General features: G+C 35.1%; 1 protein-coding gene across 8 annotated transcripts in view; it reads right to left on the bottom strand.

The window, feature by feature from the left end:
* The window catches only part of LOC116162620, a 77,843-nt gene that overhangs the window by 13,456 nt on the left and 40,796 nt on the right, over positions 1–23,591 (bottom strand). For all 8 annotated transcript variants that reach the window (XM_031476265.1, XM_031476264.1, XM_031476266.1 and 5 more), the window contains 2 exons: positions 9,895–11,777; positions 9,721–9,849 (listed from right to left, as the gene is read on the bottom strand). In XM_031476265.1, the coding sequence (XP_031332125.1) occupies positions 9,721–9,849; positions 9,895–11,777 (2,012 nt within the window). The remainder of the gene's footprint in view (positions 1–9,720; positions 9,850–9,894; positions 11,778–23,591) is intronic.

Raw genomic sequence — 23,591 nt, 5'->3', positions numbered from 1 at the left:
TATTAATTACTACTTGTTTTCTCATTATCAATCTTTTGATATAACTAGCATGACCGTAACAGTAGCTTCCTAAACAGGTATTATTGCGTAACTTTCCATTGTCCATTTAGGGAGTAATTAATTTAATGATAAATAACGTGGACACGTGTTAGAAAAGAGTGTCAAGTTTGGGATATGGGAAAGATAAATAATAAACTTGTTACAAATATAGCAAACGAGCTCCTGGGTCACTGAACATTTAATCAGTTCTTCCCAGGGTGATCATAAACAAAATACTGAAAACAGAATTGGAAAATTCGAAACCATTCGTGAGTTATCTAGTCCACAGACGGACGGACGGACCGACAGAAAGATGCAAACGTCTGAGTTTAAGTTTCAATAGGTCAATGAATATTTTAGTTTTGCGTATTTATTTGCCATCAAGATAGCCGACAGCGGAGAGTTCAGTTTTGAATTTTCAGGTAAATAAGCCCACTTTATTAGAGGAATTCAAATCATGTAGTTTTAGATGGTTAAGCTAGTCGTACAACATTTTTTTTTGGCATTTTAGCAATCAAAATTTTAATAAACCCCTAAAGCGGATCTAAAAAAGCGGCAGAGCAGGTCGGTGTTCTCGTAGGAGTCGTTGAATTTGACCCATTTTCAATAGGCTTGTTACGGACAGACGGACATATCGCCTCCCCTATAAACCTTGTATCATTTCTCCACCCTGAAATGTAAAAATGAAGTTAGAACTAAAATTTATTAATACCAAGGGTGGCGAAATATATTATGAATGGGGGTTCGACTTCTATGATCTTTTAGGAGTTTGGAATATATTCTAAATAAGCCAGTGGTAGCGTATGATTTTTTATAAAAGGGGTTTAGGAATTTTTAAATTTTCTGGAATCTACTTTTGACATTTTTGAATTTATTGGATATCTAAGAGGATACCAAGGTAGGTCTTTTGTAATATGAGCATGGAATTGAGATCAGGATTTAAGAAACCTACTAGAGGAGTCGAACAAAGAAATAAAATACAAGAAGTTCAAATTCAAATTAGTAAAATATTGTCCGAAGAAAGCCAAGACTTCTTTGGGAGCTACGAAATTCCAGAGGAGAATACTGAAGTAAGTGACCCAGTAAGCAAAATGAGTAACCCAGAGCAGGTGAAGAAAAAGTTAGTGAGATTAAGGAAGATCAGAAACACAAGCGAGCTACGCACTAGGGGAACACCAGAAACTGGAAAACATGATGGAGGTGCGCATCAAAGTTCAGGAAGAAACTAGACGGGAACAGCAAGAAACCGAAGGAGTGTACAAAAAACCAAGAGAAATGTACAAAAAACCACAAGAAATCCAAAGGAGTGTACAAGAAGAATTTCTGAAATAGTAATGGTCAGAAGAGATCCAGACCACCTCCAGACTAACGTACGGGGCCATCCACTAGTGTACAAATTAATTTGCAAAGCAAGTATTCATTGCAAAAAGTGAATGATTGGGGGCGGGAGGCATAACACTGTTTAATAAACTTCTGGAAAACAAGGCAATAATTATTAAAGGTCTCATAGAAAGGAATTGGTTTCTACAAACGATAGTTTCCTCCGCGACTACTTTTTGAGAAGACTGAGCGACGAGGAGAGAAGGGTGGGGGTTAGAAATGGATTTTGTCTTTCATAGTATTCTAATGAAACGTCTCAACGAAAGGAATTAGTTTCTACCCACGACAGTCCTCTGCCTCGATCCCTTATCGTGATCGGTGATAATTTCCTATATCTCAAGAGCGGAGTGTAAGATAGTACTCATAAAGGGCAAGTGGAGCGTCTAAACGAGACATTTGCTATTGTAAATTGTTTAAATAATGAAAATCTAACTTGGCACTAATTAGTCTTTAATTTATAGTTTTTGAAGCAACTAATAAAATTTCAGTGGAGTCTATAAGTACCAGTAAGATCCTTATAGGATCCCTATAGGCGTTTTGTTAATCCAGAGACATTTTATTTATGTCCCTACCCCATTTACTTACAGTGATTCAGAATGTAATTCAATCCACCTAGACCCAATTCCATTCTTAGTATTGTAAAATCTGTCATGTGACGTTTACACATTAAACCACTTAACTACCTACTCTTTATAGTTATACACTTCTGGGGATCGTTTCTATGCAAAGGTCAAGAGGTGTGGTATAATTATTTATAAAAAAATCGCAAATGGTTATATTTATACAAAAGGTTTTATACGAATTACCTATGTTAAGTAAAACTAAGGTCATAACGCAGGTATTCACCTTAATTAAATCATTACAAAGCGATTACAACAGAAGCTGCTATGAAACAATTGATTCAAATAATTATAACCATGCGTTTTGTTCGTTTGTACATTCAACTTTCTACACCAGAGAGTAAAAACAATATTAGATCTAGATGCTGAATGTAGTTAATTTGCATTTTCAACTATATAGGTAGGTGTATTAATTCGGATGAAGCTATAATCCAAATCGAACCCAACGGTAATAAAGCGTATTCTAGACATTACATCTTGATATCTTGTAGTAGATCATGTTTTTGTCTTATGCCTTGTAGCTATAACTGTGAATCATTTAGGTCATCAAAACCGCAAACGACTTGAATGATTCAGTAATCACCGAAAGACAGTATTTTACACCCACCGTAACAAATGCATTTGCAATGCATAAAAATTTAATTAAAATTCAGTAGGAATTTATACAAAAAATGAAACACAAAATTATAACTTTTTATTCATATCAGTTATGATCAGTGTCGACAAAGCATATCAAAAGTTACGTCAAGTGGATAAGAGAGAAATCCAACAATAAGGAGCTTGCTTTCGTTTTCGTGTACGTACATAATTTAAAATTAATCAATACGTTCAACTAATCAATAGGATAAAGAGGTTACACGTTTTCAAACAAAAAACAAAGAGCGAAAGGGGTTGAAAACATACCTCCGAATATTATGCGAGTTTCCATTTACATGACAAATTTGGACTTGGCTGCCCAGCATATTTTTCCTCTTCCTCACCACTGATGACCAATTATAGAAACAGAGATTGGATCCAATAAATTGCACTTAACTGCCGTTTGGACATTTTACAGAAAAACCCATTTAACACATTTTCAGTTTCTAAACCAAAAGTTTTTGGCTAAACTACACCTGCTCGCGGAACGGTACGGTTTCCAACTAACTTATGCAACGTACCATAAAGGTAGGGTAAGTCAATGAAACCACTACGTTATTTCGTTACCTTATCGTGAGCCGTTCGTTGCCTGTTATACAGATCGAGCGTAATTACTAGAGCACGATTATCAATTCAAAACAAATAGATAATGATTCTCAAGGTGAAAGTACCGAAGCGTTTACAAATCCCGTAAGCTCTACAAGGAAAAGACTTTTATCTCAATTCGACATAAATTTAAATTACCGCATAAATCATTAAAAAGTAAAATTAATAGACCGCATCGAAATTATTACAGCACGATGAGTAAGAAAGTATTATGTCAATTTGGCTCAAAAAATTACTCAAAATTGCGAAGCAATTCCATTTAACTTATTGTTGAGGACCGACATTTACATGATAATTAACGTAACAAAGGCGCTATAAATTGGATAATTATACAAAAAATTTTAATTAACACAGAAATCTGAAAGTGCAAAAGGTAGTATAGAATAACTATTAAGTTTTAGTACCACGATACTAGACGTATTTAATAACTTTGAACTAGATTTGAAATGAAAACATGGATGACTTACGAAACCGGAAAGAAAACAAAGAATTGAATTGGTAACTAATTGATAAAGATCAACTTTCACCAGGAATTTGAAAAACTAACAGTTTTATTTGCATGGATACGCTGCAGTGGACGCTCAACAGATCTGACTCCCGCCCTTCATTTTCAGCCCCAAGCGTCTAAGACACAGAGGGAGTTTTGGAGTCCCCGCCAACTTTCTTGTGGTGAATATTATTTTTGATTTTCTTGGCCTTTACTATAAAGTTTCAACAAAGACTCGACTAATCATTGTCCTAATCATTCATTAAAAAATGTATACTGTCGGACGTATACCTACATATTCAAGTAATTTCTGAGGATTCACTGTTTTGGTCAACGTGGCTGAATTTTGCATAGTATTCGTTACCAAGTTCATTCGTTCATTGTATTTATAATCAACAAGTACATATTTGCCACGCACCATGTTTCACTGTGATAATACGCAAGAAATGCTGGTTATTTGGATAGACGAGGGAAATACGGAAAAAGTCGGAAAAAGTTTTGCAAACAGTTCGTATGGGAATGCGGTTTTCGGCATAGTGTTCAGAAAAATACGAAGAAAAATGTAAAAAAACCATTTTTTGATAAGCTTTTGTATGGAGTTTAGTAAATGTGTGTACAAGAAAATTGTAAATAGTCCTACAAAATCAGTACATACATTTTTCTAGTCCTAATACGCTTGGAAGTTTTTAACACCTGATGCGCAAATCGTTACCGAGAATTTTCACAGGGGAAAAACTGACTCAGGAAGATTCAGCCTCTTATTAATCACAAAAAAAACAAAGGCGGTGGCTGCTGCACTACTACGGGGTGTCTGGAGTACAGTAGGGTGAAAAATTAATCTTGCCGAGAAATTGCTCGGAAATTGTTAGTCGGGTGTTTTCGAGGTCGCCGAGTCCATATCTGCCTTCAAAATTTCCAGAGGGTGATCAGGGGTGGCGCTACGGGGGTGCAGTAGAGTGAAAAATTAACCGTGCCGGAAAACTGCTCGGAAATCGTTACTCGGGGGTTTTGTATATAAAAAAACTCGAAAGTTACCTTCGTTTACCCCATACCACAACCTCGAGGCATCCTGTACCGATTTTCGAGCATTTTCTCAGTACGGTTAATTTTTCATCCCACTGCACCGCCGGCATTCCACACCGCCGCCCCTAAGAACCCCGGTCAATTTTAAGAGCAGATGCGCTCCCTGTGTGATGCGATTTCTAAGCGATTTCTCAACATTTCCATATATGTTTATAATTTTGCAAATAATGATGCAATAATTTTGTACCCCCTGTGCATTTTTAAAAAAATGGCTCAACCAGTATTGTACAACATGCACCCTCACCCACTTCACCCTTACCATTATCATCAAACATTAACTCCCTAAATAATGGTGTTATGTTTTTTTTTTACTAAAAGCATCTATGGTTCCAATTTCAAAGAAATGTCTACCATATACAGGGTCCTGCAACAGTGCGTATTTCTTTCGTAACTCATACCTGGTAAAAAATATTAAAAAACCTTTTGTGCAAATGTCACTATGGATAGTTGCGCATATACAGAAATTATTTTTGAAAGTACAGAGACACCCTATATATTTTTAGTTGTTTCGATGTCATTTATTAACCTCTACGTGAAAACCTATTCACTTTTTGTTTTTTTGTCAATGTCATCTTATTGCTTTTTTTCCGAATAATTCCCTATAGGCAAGCCTCACTTTGATGAATAAGTAGATAGCTACCTTGATTTTGAAGTTAAAAAATACATTTGATCAATAATTTTAATCTGAATAAAAAGCAACACCTTGATAATGACAAAGTTGGATTTAGTGAAATGATAAAATTTGCCAATGTCAAAGTGCCAGAACTATTGAATAAAAATACTACGTATCACTAATTGTCTTTTTTTTATTTTGTCGTTATCGATTTCGGACTATTATGTCCATCATCGGAAGATGCGCCATTAATATAAAATAATGACGCATCGCCCGAAGATGGACATACAAGTCCGAAATCGATAACGACAAAAATAAAAAAGACAGTTGGTGATACATAGTATTCTTATTCAATAATATCCACTAATTAAAATGGAAACATCGACAATGCCATAACTATTTTTTTTAATGGAACTATCGCTACTTTATTTCGCTATTCGATAGTGTTTCGTATTCTCTCATTTTTTATAAGAGGTGACCTGTGCTTAACCCCGTAGTTTTTAGGTTATTCAATATTTTTGACAAAAGTGGGAATTACATGTTTATACACCGGAGTAGGCTACAAAACAAAAAAAAATGCCAGAAAGTAAACAAGTGTCACAAATTAAATATTTGCTGCAAGTGTACTTTTTATTTCTTAGTAAAACAAGATTAAACTAGTTCATCTTTTTCGTAATTCTCCTTTTTAATTAATCTTATTTTATTTCGAAATACGAAGGTAAATATAAAAAAATCTAAGCTCAGGGCTGTTCTCGTTAATTTGACCCCATGTTGGGCGTCAACTGTAACGGGTATGTTACAAAAACACGACTGAAATGTCCGCTAGTACTAAAATTCGGATTCTACTTTTAAATCATATAAAAAATAAGATTAATTTTAGTTTTTGAATAAAAATATGAATATGAATATCTGTGGCGTCTGCAGTCCATAAGTGCTTTTAATTCAGTCACATTCGCGTTATCCGCTGTTCGCCTCTTATTCTTAAACGCTGTAAAGGTGACACGATATAACAAAAATTTTTTTGCACAAAAGAATGATTGTAGACGTCAACACGGAAGTAAATCCTGCCCAGTTAAATAGTTATTATGGTAAAACGGTTGAATACAGACTAGCCGACTGTTTTTCTCTTCTTTATTACGCCAATAATTGCCACACATACATTTCCCACGTAAAATATGCAACCAATTGACGACAACAATAAGACGTCCGTTCACCCTGTGTCCCTGTCTAAAAAACACTTGAACGGACTCCTATTACAGTACCCCCTTTTATTTTTAAAATTTTTGTTTAATATTCATACAAATTAACTAAAAGGACCTATTAGAATCTGTCTGCCCGTCGGTCGGTACGATAACTCTTGAAGAAAGGACCTAAAGAATTAAAAAATAAAATTTTAAATAAAAAATACGAACAGAAAGAACGAAATTTATATTCACTTAATTAAATTGAAATAAAACATTTTGTGAGTAAAAAGAGAAATCCCTCACAGAGGATAAGTGCAGAATTTTCATTAACCACTCCGCCACCGTTGAAGTTGCAGAAGCAGTACACACGTTTCGTTGCCCGAAAACGCTTGATTTCGTTCCACGATATCTGAATTCTGAGTGAAGATGAAGAAGGGGTCAAATATTCCTGGGAAAGGTGAAGGCTATAACGCCGGGATTTCTTAAAATGTTTTCAAATAATATTTTTTTAGGGGTAACGGAGAGGGCTGTTAGGGTTCCATATTTTGAAAAAGAAAGAAGGAAACAAATTTTCCTGGCGTTATTGCCTAGCTTTACGAACTTATAGCAATTTTGGAAATTGTTCCAACTTCATTTATAGATAAGTTATCTAGGTAGGAAAAACGACTTAAAAATTTAGCTCGAGAGAGTTTACTAGCTACAAAAGTTTATTTATTTATTTATTTGATTAATTGTAGCAGTGTAGTCCACTAATAACACTATAGAAACGAATATAAAGACTCAACCCCTAGCTGTTTTGAAATTACGTAGTTTTTAATGCAAATTATCTATCTGCAAGTGGTGTCTCTTTTGTGACCCATCAAAATCTTTATTTCGTTGATTAATAATGCGAATGGGATGGGCCAGAAACCCTATTTACATAGTACTATCAAAATTAAGGCCTTTGTTATTTAGTAATTACGTATTTTTTTAAATACAAATTGTCTTTGCAAGGGTTATTGCTTTTTATGGCGCATCAAAATCGTTATATCTTTTATCAGTATACTAACGTATACTTGAATGTAACCCCTAATTGTTTTGAAATTTCATATTTTTTAATGTAAATAATTCTTTCTTTTCAAGCAGCGACCCTCTTTTGTGTCGCATCAAAATCTCTGTATTATACATGAATATAAAAATTCAACCCTAGGTAACTGTTTTTAAATTACCTACGTATTTTTTAACGCATCGACATCTTTATTGCATTGATTAATAGTTATATTAATAGAGCCCTTATACATGACTGTAAAAATTTAACCCTCGATTTATCCCCTAGCGGTTTTGAAATTACGCATGTTAATGCAAATTTTCTCTTACTTAACACTTATCCTCTGCAAAAGGTAAAAATCTTTTCTTTGAATAAATATAGAAATACTCAAAGGCCTGGTAAGTTTATTTTATCATTCACGTGTTGGTTATTTTTGTTTTACAATGGCCCAAAAATTTCCGATTTCTACGAACAATTTTTTTCAAAAAATAACGATTCCAAAGTTCATTTTTGAAAAATCGAAAACGGTGATAAGATCGTTTGCAAAGAATTCCTCATTGCAAACGCATTCAAAGCTCGTTATCTACAGTGATATTTATTAAGCAATAGGCATAGGGATTTACGGGTATCATCTTTTCCTTTAACGCAAGCATAACTTCTTAAAACCAATCAAGATCTGGCTGTTATATTCATTAATTTGAATACTGCTGCTTTGGCTTCCGTATATTTCTATTTTCTATCGTGTGCGATATATTCAACTGAAGACAAAGTTGATATTGTCAATTGGTATAGTGGCGGTAATAGTTTAAAGAGCATAAGAGATTTTTTTCTATGATGTATGCAGACAGGCCATATACCTTGTGTTGAAACAATAAAATTAGGCGCCCTTCAGAAGAGATTTTTTTCTTTTAAAAGTAGACATAGGGAAAAACAATACACGTGAATCCCTATGCCTACTTCTTAATAACTATCACTGTATATCAGTGAAATGATTTTTAAGCGATCATTATATCATATAAATGTTTTAAAACGTCGTTCCGTGTAGAATAATGTTCATCTAACGGCCAACGAAATTAGAGAAAAATTATTTTTAACGTAGTTTGTTTTTAGAGTAAATAATCATGCGAACACCTTTCAATTCAAAACATTTGGGAAACTAAAAGATTGCAGCTAAAGAATAAGGTCCCAAATTCTTAGAAGACCTTTCCAACGATGTTACAGCGTTAGGAGTTAAGGAAATTGGCGGGTGTTATCTTAAAAGAGTAGGTAATTCTCGAACTAAAAATGGGCGGAAATAAGCATTTTTTTAAATTTTCCTTTAACTAACGGAACATACTTCCCGGCAATCGGACCTTCAGCATTAAAATTTTTTACTAAATGCTTTTAGAGTTGAGCAACTCAGTCGCCCTATATGTATGCGGTGTCTACCTTCCAGTCATAAGCGGATTGTACTACAAGAAAGCATCGCTTTTTGACAAAATAATCGTTATTTTAATCATTTTGATATTTTGGCCTTAACGGCAGCGGTTACGTGTGATTTACAAGTGCAGTTTGGTTGCACCGTTGTATATACATCTTGTTGCACGCTTATAACTATAGGTAATAAAGTTAAAAAGTCTTGCATTCATAATTCAATTTCAATGCATTCTAAATTACGTTACTAGTTCCTATTCTTTTATTATGCCAGCCAGTAACGCAGAATCATTCGCATAGATCTATATTGGCTGGAAGGTAGGTAGGCAACGCGCAGACCTAGGCTAGACAGGCTGCTTACAATACGCAACTTTCTATACATCTCAATGTTGCTGGTCTCCTGCAAGATTTTGAATACTTTTCTCTAGTTTTAGTAGTTTTCCTCTAACAAATGCATCTTTCCATGTGTTATAACAAAATAACTTAATATTCCTAAATGAATTTTTCAAGTAAACACAATATAATTTTCGTGAAGATCCTCAAAATCCCTCTTCTGGTGTAAGAACTCCTTTTTATATGATAAAATCTACCTATCCATGCCATCTAAAAAGATTTATAATTTGAGTGCTTACCTTTTTGCGTCTTTGCCAAAATTGGGCGCAACATTCTTAGCCCACTCCCGTAATTGCTCCCCAACCTGTGTTTCATCGGCCCTAAGCGTCTCGTTAAAAGAATGAAACTCGCTGCTTCGACGATTGCTTCTAAAACATAAACATTAATACATCAATCTACACTCAACAACTCACCTCTCAAAAATTTCATCCACGCCACTACCTTGACTTTGTTCGTAATCTAACATAAGATCATCGGAAGTAATACTCTCACAAGGTGACAATGTATCCACAGAATCCGTTCGGCTGTGCAAAAGCGTTCTCTTTCTCATTAGTAGGGGGCTGTATTCGAAAGCATTCGTCTGTTTCCTTCTAAGCTTAGGTGTACTGTCCATTAAAGTTGGGGTGTTTTCGGAGTTCTGCTGAGAAGTACTGATAGGTTCGTTTGCGGGAATTGTATCATCAAAGACTAGCGCAGGTTGATCGGCAATTTCGTCGTCGAAATAATCTTTTCCGTCGGAAAGAGACAAGGAATTGGACGCGTTGGTGGGTGTTCCTGGACTAGATGGACTTGTCAATTTTTCGTTAATATCTTTAGAATTCGAAGAGGAACCGTTTGGGGAATTCTTTTTGATGTCATTATTCATATATTTTCTCTTTATCTCTTCGGATTCTGAGTAACTACAGATCAAACTATCGACCGGGGAAGTTTCGTCTTCCAACAGTGCGCCGTTATTACTGGCAGCCGCCACGGCCGCGAATTTTGGATCTTCTATTGTAAGGAGAACATTTTTGATTTCGGCATTACGAGGGTGTAAAGTGGAAGCGTTCATCAGATTTTGTAATGCTAACGGTGCGGATTGCCTGTATCTGCTACTATTCATAGATTCCCTATCTTTACTTTCATCGCTCGAGCTGAAACTGTAACTGACGTCATCTGCCATTGCTTCGCCCCCAAGGCCCCATTCTTGTTCATCCGAACTCAAGTTGCTGGAATTATCTAATAATTTCGACTTAGGTTTAAGGAAGTTTTTTGGAGGTAGACTATTAGCGTTATTACATTCATTCCTTTGTACAATTACTTCGCCATCTACATAATCATCACTAAATCCTTCCGAAGAGGTAATCGAAATTTTTCGCCTACATTTTTCTATGTGCTTTTCATATTCTAATCGCCTTTCGCGTACGAAGCCGGTATTGTAATTACTTTGAAAAGCGCTGGGCAACTGTGGAAGAGGCACGCTTGGTTCCACAGTGTCATCTAAATCCCGAAGATCGAAATTCTTTCCGGATACAACCATTTCATAATGTTTAGCTTTGTGAGGAAAGCTTTTTCGGTCTACTGCACCAGTTGGCGAGATATCTAGTAATTCAACACCCTGCAAGGTATCGGTTTCGCATGTTCCCGCACTTGAGTGACTTCCAACACCCGAATCTTCAGTCATAGAACCTTCCTTGGAAGAGTCTTCGCTCGGTTGCATTGCGCGAAAAGCCCTTCTATTATTATTAGCTAATTGTTTTGCACTTTTACTATCTACCACACGTACTGGCATCTGCGGCCTCGGTAGCTGACTTGACTGTAACGTATACCTCCCTAGTTGCGGTTGTGCGTACGTTGCTCTTGTTTTATTATCGTTCGAATCGACGGTCGCTTTGGTACGCGTTTGGATCACCGCCATTGAAGTTTTGTAATTAAGTCTATTGTTATTACTCTGTGGCCCGAAAGAAACATCGATATTATCAACGTTAAGATCGGCAACTCGATTTAATCTATTTGCGTTGGGTTTTCTAAAACCGAAGCGACTGACTCTTGTTGCGTTGGCTTCCTTACGTGGTGGTGCCAATCGAGGAGTGGTTCGTCCGGGTGGTATCGCATTGTTGGCGAGTGATGCCGTATCGCCGTTCCCATTTCTATCTATCAATTCTTGTTTGGCAAGTCTTCTGGCTGCTGTGGCGTTGTCGGATATTGCCGGTGCAGTAACTGGTCGACGCCGAAAACCGAAGGATGTTGCAACCCCCTTGGAATGTAATCCTGAATTCTTTGTTGTCGTTTCCTTATTGTCATCGTAATCTGGGCTCTGCAAATAAAAGTTGACATTAATATCTACACGATCCAAAACGAAAAAATACATAATTCAATAAGGCAGATTAAAAAATTATAAGAAATTTGTGTCATTTTAAATTGGAACTCACACATAAATACTTCAACAGTAATACAAAATCGTGATAGCAACAATTATGATTTTCCAAAAATTGATCCTACTGCCCGAAAGATCATGTAACAGACTATTTGTGTGTACAAAGGAAAATAAGTTATGGCACAAACATTCTTATAAATAAAAAACAATCTGCGGATATGCGCACACCTGATTTTTAAAATATGTGATATGTTTGCCTTTACTGGAAGAATCTTTCGTTAAAATTTTAAAAAAAAATATCTGCATAAATAAGAAAGTTGACATTGCGCAGCCTGCGCATGCCCATATCTAACTTTTACATCTGCGATATGCTTGACGTTTTGCCAAATTTCAAATAATCATGTCTTAATCCATTGCGTTAATCTAAACGGGGTTTAAACTGCCTTTGTGCAACCGGCCCTAAGACTAGTGGTCACTCTGTAATTGGGCGCAAGCCTGTTGAGGGCCCAGAACAAGAGAGGGATAATAAATAAATAAATTCAATGCTGTTCGACGCCTACGTGCTTGAATGACGAGATCTAAGATATCCGTCGCGTTATCTGAATATCCTTTAGTTATGCTGATAGCGTCCTTTTGCCCCTTAACCTTCATGAGAAACTCACAAAAATCTGTACTTTATTTAAAAAAATAATTGAAATTATTCGAAAGCGGCACAATCATCTATTTCGAGATCTGTTTGGTTTGGAAAAGATTTCTTCTTCCCTTTTTTCAAACGAGGGTTTCTTCAAGTTTCTTGTTTCATCCGTAACACTAGATCCTAGATCTGCGGAGGATTCTAATGGACGCTTTTCTCATTTACCTGTATACATGCAATTGATTCCCGATTTTCGGTGGAAAGAGATCATATGCTGGCAAGGAACCTAGATTGCTGTAAATTGCCCAGTGACTAAATTTTTGTTTGAAGGACATTTGCTCGTGACATGTTCTATTAATTTGCAAGAGAAACAGCGCACCTCATCATTCGCGAAGAAATCATATAAGGCGGAAAGTTGGGATCCTTCCTCTAACTAAAACGTATATACAGAGTGGCCCAACGAGAAGTATACAGAGGGTTTTTAGGGTATTAAATTTAGAAATTCCGAAAAATCCTCGAACACGTCAATTTTTTATTCGAGGGGACAACTTCTGGAATACAAATCACGCACCCAAGTCTTCACCCCTCTACGTAGAGAGCTTAACCCCTAAAATTTTAAATGGAATCCTATGGCAAATGGTACATTATTTGAAAGCCAATTTATTCGTGATTACTAATCTGGTTTGCTTTTTAAATTCTGTTGATTCGTTTCGGAGATATTCGCATTTGAAATGTTTTTTCCTCTGATTTAAGTCCTTTAGATTACTTCTTGTGGGGATATTTAAAGAATAAAGTTTATGCTACTCGGCCCGGAACATTACAAGGGTTGCGAGCACGTATAACCATAGTGTAAGAATAGAATACACTATGGTATAACTCAACAATTTCGATTGATTACCCCTGAAATCTTCCAACATGTACAGCAGCGTTTTGAAGCAAATCTTTATTACTGCATGGAAGCAGGCGGGAAGTAATTCGAGCATTTACTGAAATAAATGTTGTGTGTTTAAAGTTATTTGTTATTTTTTGCACAATTTAAACCTTTTTTAATACAAGATGACTTAGATCCCATTTGTTTTGGTTTTTTTAGAAAAAAACATTTCAAATGCGAATATCTCCGAAACGAATCAATAGAATTTAAAAAGCAAAACAGATTAGTAATCACGATTAAATTGGCTTTCAAATAATGTGCCATTTGCCATAGGATTCCATTTAAAATTTTAGGGGTTAAGCTCCCTACGTAGAGGGGTGAAGACTTGGGTTCGTGATTTGTATTCCAAAAGTTGTCCCCCTCGAATACAAAATTGACGTGTTCGAGGATTTTTCGAAATTTCTAAATTTAATACCCTAAAAGCCCTCTGTATACTTCTGGTTGGGCCACTCTGTATATACGTGTCTGCAAAAACTATATACACGTGCTGGTAATTTGGGTCGTTTACACCTGCACCAATGAGCGATATAGCAGACAAAGGTTTTAAGTTAAATTTTTTAGTTCCTCCTATAACACAATACGGGGGCTAACATTGCTTAATCTTAATATAACTCGTTTTGTAGGGGTAATAACTCTACGCGCTGGTAAAAATCGATCTTCAATTGTAATTTTAGCTTCTACGTGGACGGTTCATTTTCAAACAGAACTTTGCTAAAAGCGCGAATAAAGCAAAGTTGTTTCAAATTTTAAATTAGATTATTCGGAGTTACCGCAACATTTTGTCAAATATTACATAGTAGTTTATTTAATGGATCCATGCGTAAAAACCACACAAAAGGTTGTTTTTCTATAATACAGGTCAAACGGAACTGAATCAATTATATTAATTGAGTCTACATGGGGTTGGTTATAGACTAATTCTGAACTGAAATCCTGATTTAATATGCTTTTGATTAAAGTAGTGTGCCTTTTTATTTGTTAAATTAAAGTAAAGTTAGTTATAATTGAAATTTATCGACCCACTGTTTCACTTGCACGATTATCTTCGCTGCAATGTAAACAATGAGATTAATTAAAGACGCATAATTCTGTTACTTTTGTATAAAATAATTTAATATATCCGTAGGTAAAGTCATTCGATAATAATAAAATGGGTTGAATCATACCAAATCATAACTTTTCTGTGTTTATTACTTAACATTAGAAAGCCTCATCGAAGGTATTCGTTTCGAACTTAGAGAGAAGAAACTGTACGTTATAGGGAAGTCAACCGTGTTTTGAAGAAGTAAAATAGTTATATGTAGTACCCCAAATATCTTGCGAGTAGATACCCATGTTCACTGTGAAAAATTTGTTCATATCAAATAAAACCATTGCTATAATATTTGTTATGCCAGAACAGCATCGTCGTAATAAAAGAGACATAAATGTCTCAGAGAGTGATCTGAAAGGTTAAAGTTATTAATTTTTAATGGTTTAAATCCCCAGTGGCGTGGCAACGATTTTGCTTTTGAGGCCTAAATTTATACTAATGGCAGAAATCTCAGATAATGTAGTGTTAACCTTGTGAGAATTAAATCTTTTTTTTTTAATTCAAGGCATATACACGAAATCTAACATCAGACGTCCGCCTGATCATTTGTTTTTGTTATGGAAGGAAGTAATTATTAGGGTTTCACATATTAGCGGATTTGTGCTAATATTATAATTACGCTAATGTGTTTTTATTACAAACGAATGAAAGTAATCCAATAGGCGACCTATTATTTATAAAAGTTCTTATGACACTATTCACTATCAAATGAGATAATGAGTATCATAGACACAAAAATGTGGGAAGACGTTGTGCAATTTCTTGAGGGGTATAAATACAAGTGTGTATAAAATGTGAAATTAAGTGTATCGCTATACATAACGTAGGTATACCTAATCCTTTAGTAAAGATTTTTTAAATTCTTGTTTTATTGAACCGCCCAAATGAGCTATACTGTATCAAATATTACCAACTAACAATAATCCGTTCACAGTTTCTTTCTCAATCAAATTTAGAATCGGAAAATTTAAAAAAAAAGTGGGGTGAGAAATCACGCGGTATCAGGAGTATTGAGAATCGCCGAGGGCCAGGAAGGTTAAATGATCAGGAAAATTGATCCAAAGCTGGAATTTCTTCAAAGCTCAAATTTGTTTGTAAATATATGTATGTACAAGGTGATCCAAATTGGACACTTTCTTATGGAAACACCCTTTATTTCAAGAGATAGAAAAAATCAACCTAGGTGCCTGAACTCAATTTTTTTTAAATCAGTGGTGCGAACGGAATAAATGTCAAAATTTCGGAAATTTTACTCTTTTTTCAAAATCTCCAAAATATGTAGGGTGACTCTTATGAAAAAGTGTAGTTTAGGGTGGTCGTATAAAAAATCCATTACCGTGATCATAAGAACTGTGTCACGATGAATATTTAATGTGCTCTAAAAAAGATTATCTTTAATAATAAGAAAGCTATGGGGTATTAAAGAAAAAAGTCTTGTCACAGTTATTTTTACGATCACTGCATTACTTTGTTTGGGGAAGGAGAACATCTCCGAGATCATCTCTTTAAGGAGTTGAATGTAACTTCGGTTTAGGTTAATCGATTTTCACATAATTGGTCCTATTGGAAAGATATCTTTTTCCCCAATCTTAAGCGTTGTGTAGTGGCCACCACTTAGACCGCATTTTAGTATTTTTACTTCCGGTTACGTGTTGTACTACAGCACGCCTTCGATTGGACACGTTAAGTGAAAGTTGAAAAAACCATGTGGTTCTAAGTGCAATATCCAATTACTAGCGATTGAACATGTATTTGTTGCTGATCGGAGTTGTTTTAAACGGGGTATCTGCAATTTTCTTTCAAGAGGGTGAAAGAGGACTTATGTGGATTTTCTTTTCACTTACTGATCAAGTGAGTACAGGGTGTCCTATTAATAAAGGTCACAGGCCGTATCTATGGAACCGTTAATTGCACAGCTTGGGGAAAAAAATTTGTTAACAAAAGAGGCCAAGAGAAATCGATGGAAATTATTTTCAAGTTTCCAGGGGTGCCGGTAAGTAGAAAAATGATTTTTTCCTAAAATATACCCAACAAACCTGGATAAAAAATACATGCCTCGCAATCTTGTATGAATTTTGCATTATTTTAATGAGGGGGCATCTATTTAAGGAGTTTAATGTATCTTCGGTATAGGCTCGGATTTAGGTTAACCGATTTTCATAGATTTGGTCTTTTTCCCCAAGCTGTGCAATGAACGATTCCATAGATATGGTATGTGACCTTTATTTATAGGACACTCTGTACAGCCATTGTGTCTTCCACCTGGTTAATTTTGGCATTCTTATAGGAAAACTGCGGAATCGAACCTGTAGCGGTATATTCATTTGTCTTACGAATAGCCCTCTTATTTAATTGAGGTACGTGAGGGATCGGTTAGTCGAGATGTTACTTACATGTTTCTTTTAGGGCTCCATCATCAGATCCTTTTTAATTTCTGTCCTGAACGCCGGTTTCACGTACCAGATTAAATTCTTTCTTGCCATCTGTACCGTATAAAAACAGACACAAGTCTAATAATTTATATTCGATCATTAAATCATAAATGATTATCGCATGGGGGAGTATAAACGGGGTATTTCATCAAGTGGAGTTTGTAAATTAATATTAATTGGTACTAACTTTTATATTTGTGGGAACGGTGGAAAACCACCCTGTATATTTTTCTGAGGTACAGAAAAATGAAACAACTGTAAATAGGAGGGTTTGGTCACTGATTTTTCGAATTTTTCGTAAAATTTTAGTGACTTTGAGTTCAAAATTAAAATATGCGACTTGAAGTTGTCATCAAATTTCAATTGACATGGTCGAGCGGGAGGATTTTTCCAATCTAAAAATGATTTTGAGTAATTTAATCGTAGATAATCGTCTTAGTAGGTGTTATATTAATATGGAACGGTGTCCAAAAAATGTAGGTACTTAAGTGAAAATGGTTGGATAGCTGTTCTTGAATTAACGAGTTTGGTTCATTTGGAACAGATGACTCATTTCTGAAGACATATTAACGCAGCGCAAGCTAATTCACAGCAAGATATCAATGGAAAAATGAATTATAGAGAATCCACCCAACCCGTTGTCTGAGGAGCGGACTCACACGTAGCCTACCGATAGAACTAGCCGTGACACTCATCCCCACTATTGCGTTGACGTCACAACTGACGGCGGCCGTCATATCGACTTTTAATGTAATTAATTCCAAGTAGTTTAATGTTGTACACTTAAATTAACTGTATTCGAACAGAATAAGTAAGAAAATGCCAAATACGTGCTGCGTCCCTGGTTGCAAAAGCAATTATAGTTCAAGAGACAAGGTTCCTTACGGTTTTTCGTTTTCCGAAAAATGAAGACATAAAAAAAAGTGGTTAAGATGTATTCACCGGGACAATTTTGAAATTACTAGTTACCCCAGGGTTTATATAAAGCATTTCTCCGACATTTTCATTATTCGGGTAGACAAGATGACTAGATAAGACGATACAGTATTAACAGTTCCACGAGACCAGATTAAACTTGCCGAAGACACGTATCCCACCATTTTTGAAAATCAGTCATCATATATGAAAAGGATGTAAATGATGAGTTACGGGAAAATATAGACTTTTGCAACTACAAATGACCGAAAATCTGTAGTCTCTAGGTGGTCCAGAGGCCGAGATCTCGATGGAACAGACAGATAGGCAGACGAGGGAACAACGAGCACATAAGCCTTACTTCAACTTCGTTGTGTTACGCTAAAAAAGGCAGATGTGTGTATTAGAATGTTTAAATTTTATTTGTTTTCAGCTCGGTTTTCAGTGAGTATTTGTTGTTGATGTACGTATTTAATAAAATTTTTGCATAATAACACGTGTCTATAATTAGGAAACAACATATAACAATCCTGCGGCTCAAAATAAGTAATTACTTAATGTTTTCGCGTTAAATGAGTACGCACGCGAATCAAATTGCATTTAAACACATAGTATCGCGTTGCAGTGGCCCATCTCAAGTTGTGACGTCACTAAATCAATGTCACGGCTAGATCTATCGATAGGCTACGACTCACATGACTATGTTCCATACAGACGCAGTCCCCACCCCCACTCCCACCCCCATTTGATCCATATTCCCTTCATCTTGAAAAACTGAACTACTGAACTGGCAAAACGATCTTCTTCATTTTGGAAACACGAAGTTTGAATTCTCTACCTGGGCCACACTAGTGCAGTGCTTGTGATTGGTGTAACACTATATACAGCGATTGCTTTCTTAATCAAATAAAGGTTAATAACCACCCTTAATGATAATCATTATAATCGCTATTGCTGGGTGCCACATTAGTGGCGACTTTATACAATTAATAAGTAGTTCACTATCATTAGATCATTAAGAAATAACCAATAGAAACAAAGGTTTATTGTGCGTCGCTAACCAACGAAACCATATCTTTAGTTCTATCGGCTATTTCCTCTGATCTAATGATAGATGATTCTTTTGTACCTTATGCCCGTGTTTTGCCTTCCATTTAAGAGACTAAAGTGTCACTTTTTCTCTCGGAGGGATTAAAATGCGATGAGTGCCGAAAAGTGACAATACTGAAGCGTCAAACACAATTTAATTATTAACAGTTACATTAAATTCTACATTTTGGTTCTTTTTGGATTTGGGACGCAATTTGTCTACTCCCATCTTTAAAATAGCACAAGCATATAGTGTGCGAAACGTCATCGTAGATACGATTATTGATTAGAAACGGATTTATCGTTAGACGAAAATAAAGTTGCTTGTTTTATTTGGTCATAAAAAAGTATAGTGCCCACGTAATGCGTTTTATAAACTTCCCTAGACCCTCGTTATTAAGCAGTCGCTCCGCTCCTGCCAATCATAGAACTCGTGTCTCATCGTTTATAGAACATGATGCATAATATGTTACCTATTCTGCACGGTTGTTTTGTACATGAATCTTTAAATTAAACTGACATTGCTTATTCTATCCTATCAATCGTAACATTAGAAGGTATATTGATCCTATAATGAAACAACATTTTCATTTTTTGTGTGTGGTGTGGACACAATCCGTCGTGCATTTTCAGTGTTGTCGAATTCGACAGCGGTTTAATTAAAATTTAATTCAGTATCGTCCGATTCCAACCTTATTTCTGAGACCAGATTCACATGACTTAATGTACTGGGTTTCTAAACCAATCTTTCGTCCATGTTGAGCGACATTTTTGGATGAAAATAACCGAAGTGTGTGGTGCCCTTAGCTGATTGCCAGAGTACAAAAAGTAGGCTATATACCACACTACTAAAATGCGTCCTAATCCCTTGGGTGCTTCGTTTCAAGCAACAAACTGCACCCTCTGGATTAAAACACACTTTAGTCCCTTTAGTATATAATACATACAGGGAATTTTTCTTAAATGTATACAATGTACACTAAAAAAGCGGATCAAATACATGCGAACCATGATACTAATATCACGGCATTGAATAGATATCTGGAGGCAACCAACATTACACGCGTCAAACTGGAGCTGTTTTTACAGTTCTTAAACTGTTACCCCCCTGATACCATGTATTTCAACCTTATCGTCTTTGCTATCCATATTTGTGTTACAAAATTACAATTTGATGGTAATATTCAAAATAAAGGCTAATAGCTAACCCTAATTTGACATTAAATATTTAAATAATCAAGTTACTATTTCCATAGCAGACGCAGATTATCGTTTGAAATAAATTCGTGTATTGCCTATTATAGCAGTGTTGCGTTTGATGCGTTTTTTAAGTATAGATACCTAGTATAGGCCATATGTATGGCCCTGTATATATTTTTTTAATGAATTGTTCCATGATGTTTCTTTCTCCAAATAGGTTAAATAGATAAAATAAAATAACCAATAAAATGTTCTTTGAAATTTTATCTATTTAATTAATACTTCCCTGTATATACTCGAATTTTTAGTATTTTACACGCACGTCATCGGTGTATTATAAAGTCATCACTAAGTATGATTACATAGAATCTTCCGATCAATGGAAGAGAATACATATTAGGGACCCATATGAACAGTGTCGCAATGTAAACATAACTACCACAATTTCGATTGACAAGTAACCTGAAAACAAAAAAAACCTATTCACTCAAGGTTTTTTATTTTTTAGATACCGCATGACTCTGCCTCAAGAACCTATATTTTCTGAAATACATTGATCAGTCGAACATAAACACTACTAATGGACTTGGCCAAATTTCGATTACACCAATCGATTAATTACATATCATAATCGACCCCCGTTTATGTGGAATAACAAAAGCAGTGGCGATAAGATATAGATACCTACTTAGAACGCTAAATTGATGCCTTGAATCTGTCAAGATGCGAGAAAAAATTGTGAAAAAAAGAAAATAAAATATCCCTATTGCCTATTTTGAAAAATGCCCTTTCGCAAACGGGTTCACACGAATACAAAGCCTTTCATTTCTAAAATTCATATATACAATAATAAAAATAACTAACAATTATAAAAATCCATAGAACAAATTAAGCACATACCTAAACCGTAAACACAAACAAGTACAAAGAACTCTATAACTAAGCTTTAAGGCTATAATTGAATTCAAGTGACCCTGATGGTATAAAAAAGTTGATGCCTTATGTAAAAAGGTAGGTATTTGAAATTAAAACTCCCAGAAAAACAAAAATAGACACTGAAATGGTGTATTTTGTACGATATTTTAATTTCCCTTGAAATTAATGTGCTCAGTCAGTTGAAACTTTTGAGTAATCTCCTGCAAAAAACTGAAATGTGCAGGCGCTAGTTTGTCATTTGTAATTTAATTATAGATTTCGAAATGGAAGAATTTATCAATTGAAATGATCAAATTTAACGGTTAAGATCTAATAAACTATGATTAAGTATTTAAGCGATATGACGAACCAGAAAAAATTATCGGTGATGATCGAAAGAAACATGCACGTAATGATATAGATTTACAGTAAAACGGTATTTAATTTCTAATTCCATTGATTCATTCGATCAAGACGTTACTGTTATAACATTACGATTGATGGATTTAAATAAATAAAGCCGTTCACTTAACCTTCTACTATACGGTATACCCAAGTCAAATTATATCTACCTATGCATAAAACATACCAGAAGTACCTTCATGACATATGAATAGTCATCAACTTCATTTAAAAAAAATACAGGTTCAAGAATAAACGAGCTTGCTTCTATCGAAATGTCAAGATGATAGTCCATCATTCGCGTAATTAGTTGTTTTGCATCAATGACTTTGGAGTGATTAACGATGGTTAGCATCGTACGTATCAATAAAAATTTGAGATGGTCGTAAATCACCTCGACGGTCTAATCATGGTGAACTAAGAAAAATTGTCCGTGTTACAAATTATCCTCACGTAAAAATTGATGGGTACTTCAATAATTAATCAAGGGTCATTGCCGAGATCAAGTAACTTTCACTGCGATACTTTCAGACATTATTACAGCCCAGGTTGTAGCGAAATGTTGAAAATTCAACGTTCTACTAACATTTAATGAAATTCTACTATTTTTTTAAACCATTTATTTCATTGTATAGGTGCTCTCGAGTGAAGGAAATGAAATGCGGACGCTCCCTGATTGTTAAGTTCAATCGACGGCATAAATCATGACAAGGATGAAGAAGGAAATTGCCTTGCAACGTGAGAACTGATATTAATTCAGTGTTGAATTTATTATTATGAGAAGAGAGCAAATTGTTGTGTTCGCATTGGTCGAAGAAAAAAATGTATTCCTTTCATCAGTCTCAGGTATTCAGTACAACGTGCCAAGACATGGCCATTGCCTTTTTCAATTTTTAAAAATTGTTACCTTGAAAGTGAAGTATTTTAAGGATGATGCACTTTCTATATTCATAATTTAGAAAACATTCGAGGTGGTATACAAATTCTAGTATTGAGTACCTATTTTCTCACGCTCTGCTCTGCTCTCATAAGATCTAAGCAACAGTTTTAATTCGTGTGGGTGTGCTTTTCATTTAGGACACAATTGACATTGCATAATTTGTAATATTAAGTGTACATTATTTCAGTATGCTTCAATTTTAATGCCTTGGTGCAGATAATACTGATGTGTAGTTTACTCAAACTTAACAAATGCCCTTTCAACCTAGCATTCTGTGGTAACTGTATTTAGTATTCAGTGCAGTACACGTATACAAGTGACTTATTTTAAAGTCATCCAATGTTTGTCTATAAATTCACTTAGGTACTGGGTGTAACCATACAACGGTAATTCTTGCGCAGTAAATGCGTTTCAACAAATTATGAATAGTTCGAGGCTTTATTCCCCAGTCAATATTCCTATCAAACGGCTTCCAGTCCAGTCAGTAGGGATTTTTGCCCTACAAAATGGGGTGTTCAGAGTTACAGCGGTGGAAATATGAACATTTTCTCCAATTTTTTTGTGTTTTTTCGGATGTTTTTGAGTATTATATACCGGGTGCTCATTATGTATGGAATATAGTATACATATATCAGTAAAAATAACGACTGTGAAAAAAAATTTTCTATATAAAAGTTATTTAAGATTTTATTTCCCATAATAAGGCAGCATTCAGAGCATACACGTTCATTTGTTTAATTTTTATGTAGGATATCTAGTTTAATGTTATCGATGTAATTATAATTGTTTTTTTTGAAAAATTTTCTGTTACGTCATCGAAAAGAGAAAAATGAACGTAATGAAAGGGTAAATTGCTATTTAAAAAAATTCAGTGTTTTTCGTTGCTCATTTATTTTCTGAAATAAGAACAACTGAATGCTGCCTTATTAAGGGAAATAATATATTAAACAACTTTCACATAGACAAATTTTGTATACAGTCGATATTTCCCGAGATATATCTATCTTCCATACATAATGGGCACCCTGTACAATTATAACAATTTTGTAAATACAAAGTGTACTGATTTCAACACCACCTTGAGGTACAGAACGTGGTGCATTTATTTTATTGTGGTATCCCCAATACGCCTAACCCACAATGTCGTGCAATGACGCTTGAGTCACGCAATTATATTATCAGCGTTTTCCTCGTCATCATTAT

Source organism: Photinus pyralis, unplaced genomic scaffold, assembly GCF_008802855.1.
Source record: "Photinus pyralis isolate 1611_PpyrPB1 unplaced genomic scaffold, Ppyr1.3 Ppyr1.4_LG2, whole genome shotgun sequence".
In the NCBI taxonomy this organism is placed as follows: Eukaryota; Metazoa; Arthropoda; class Insecta; order Coleoptera; family Lampyridae; genus Photinus; species Photinus pyralis.
Note: the sequence above shows the minus strand (reverse complement) of the source record. Positions and strands in the feature narration are given on the sequence as shown.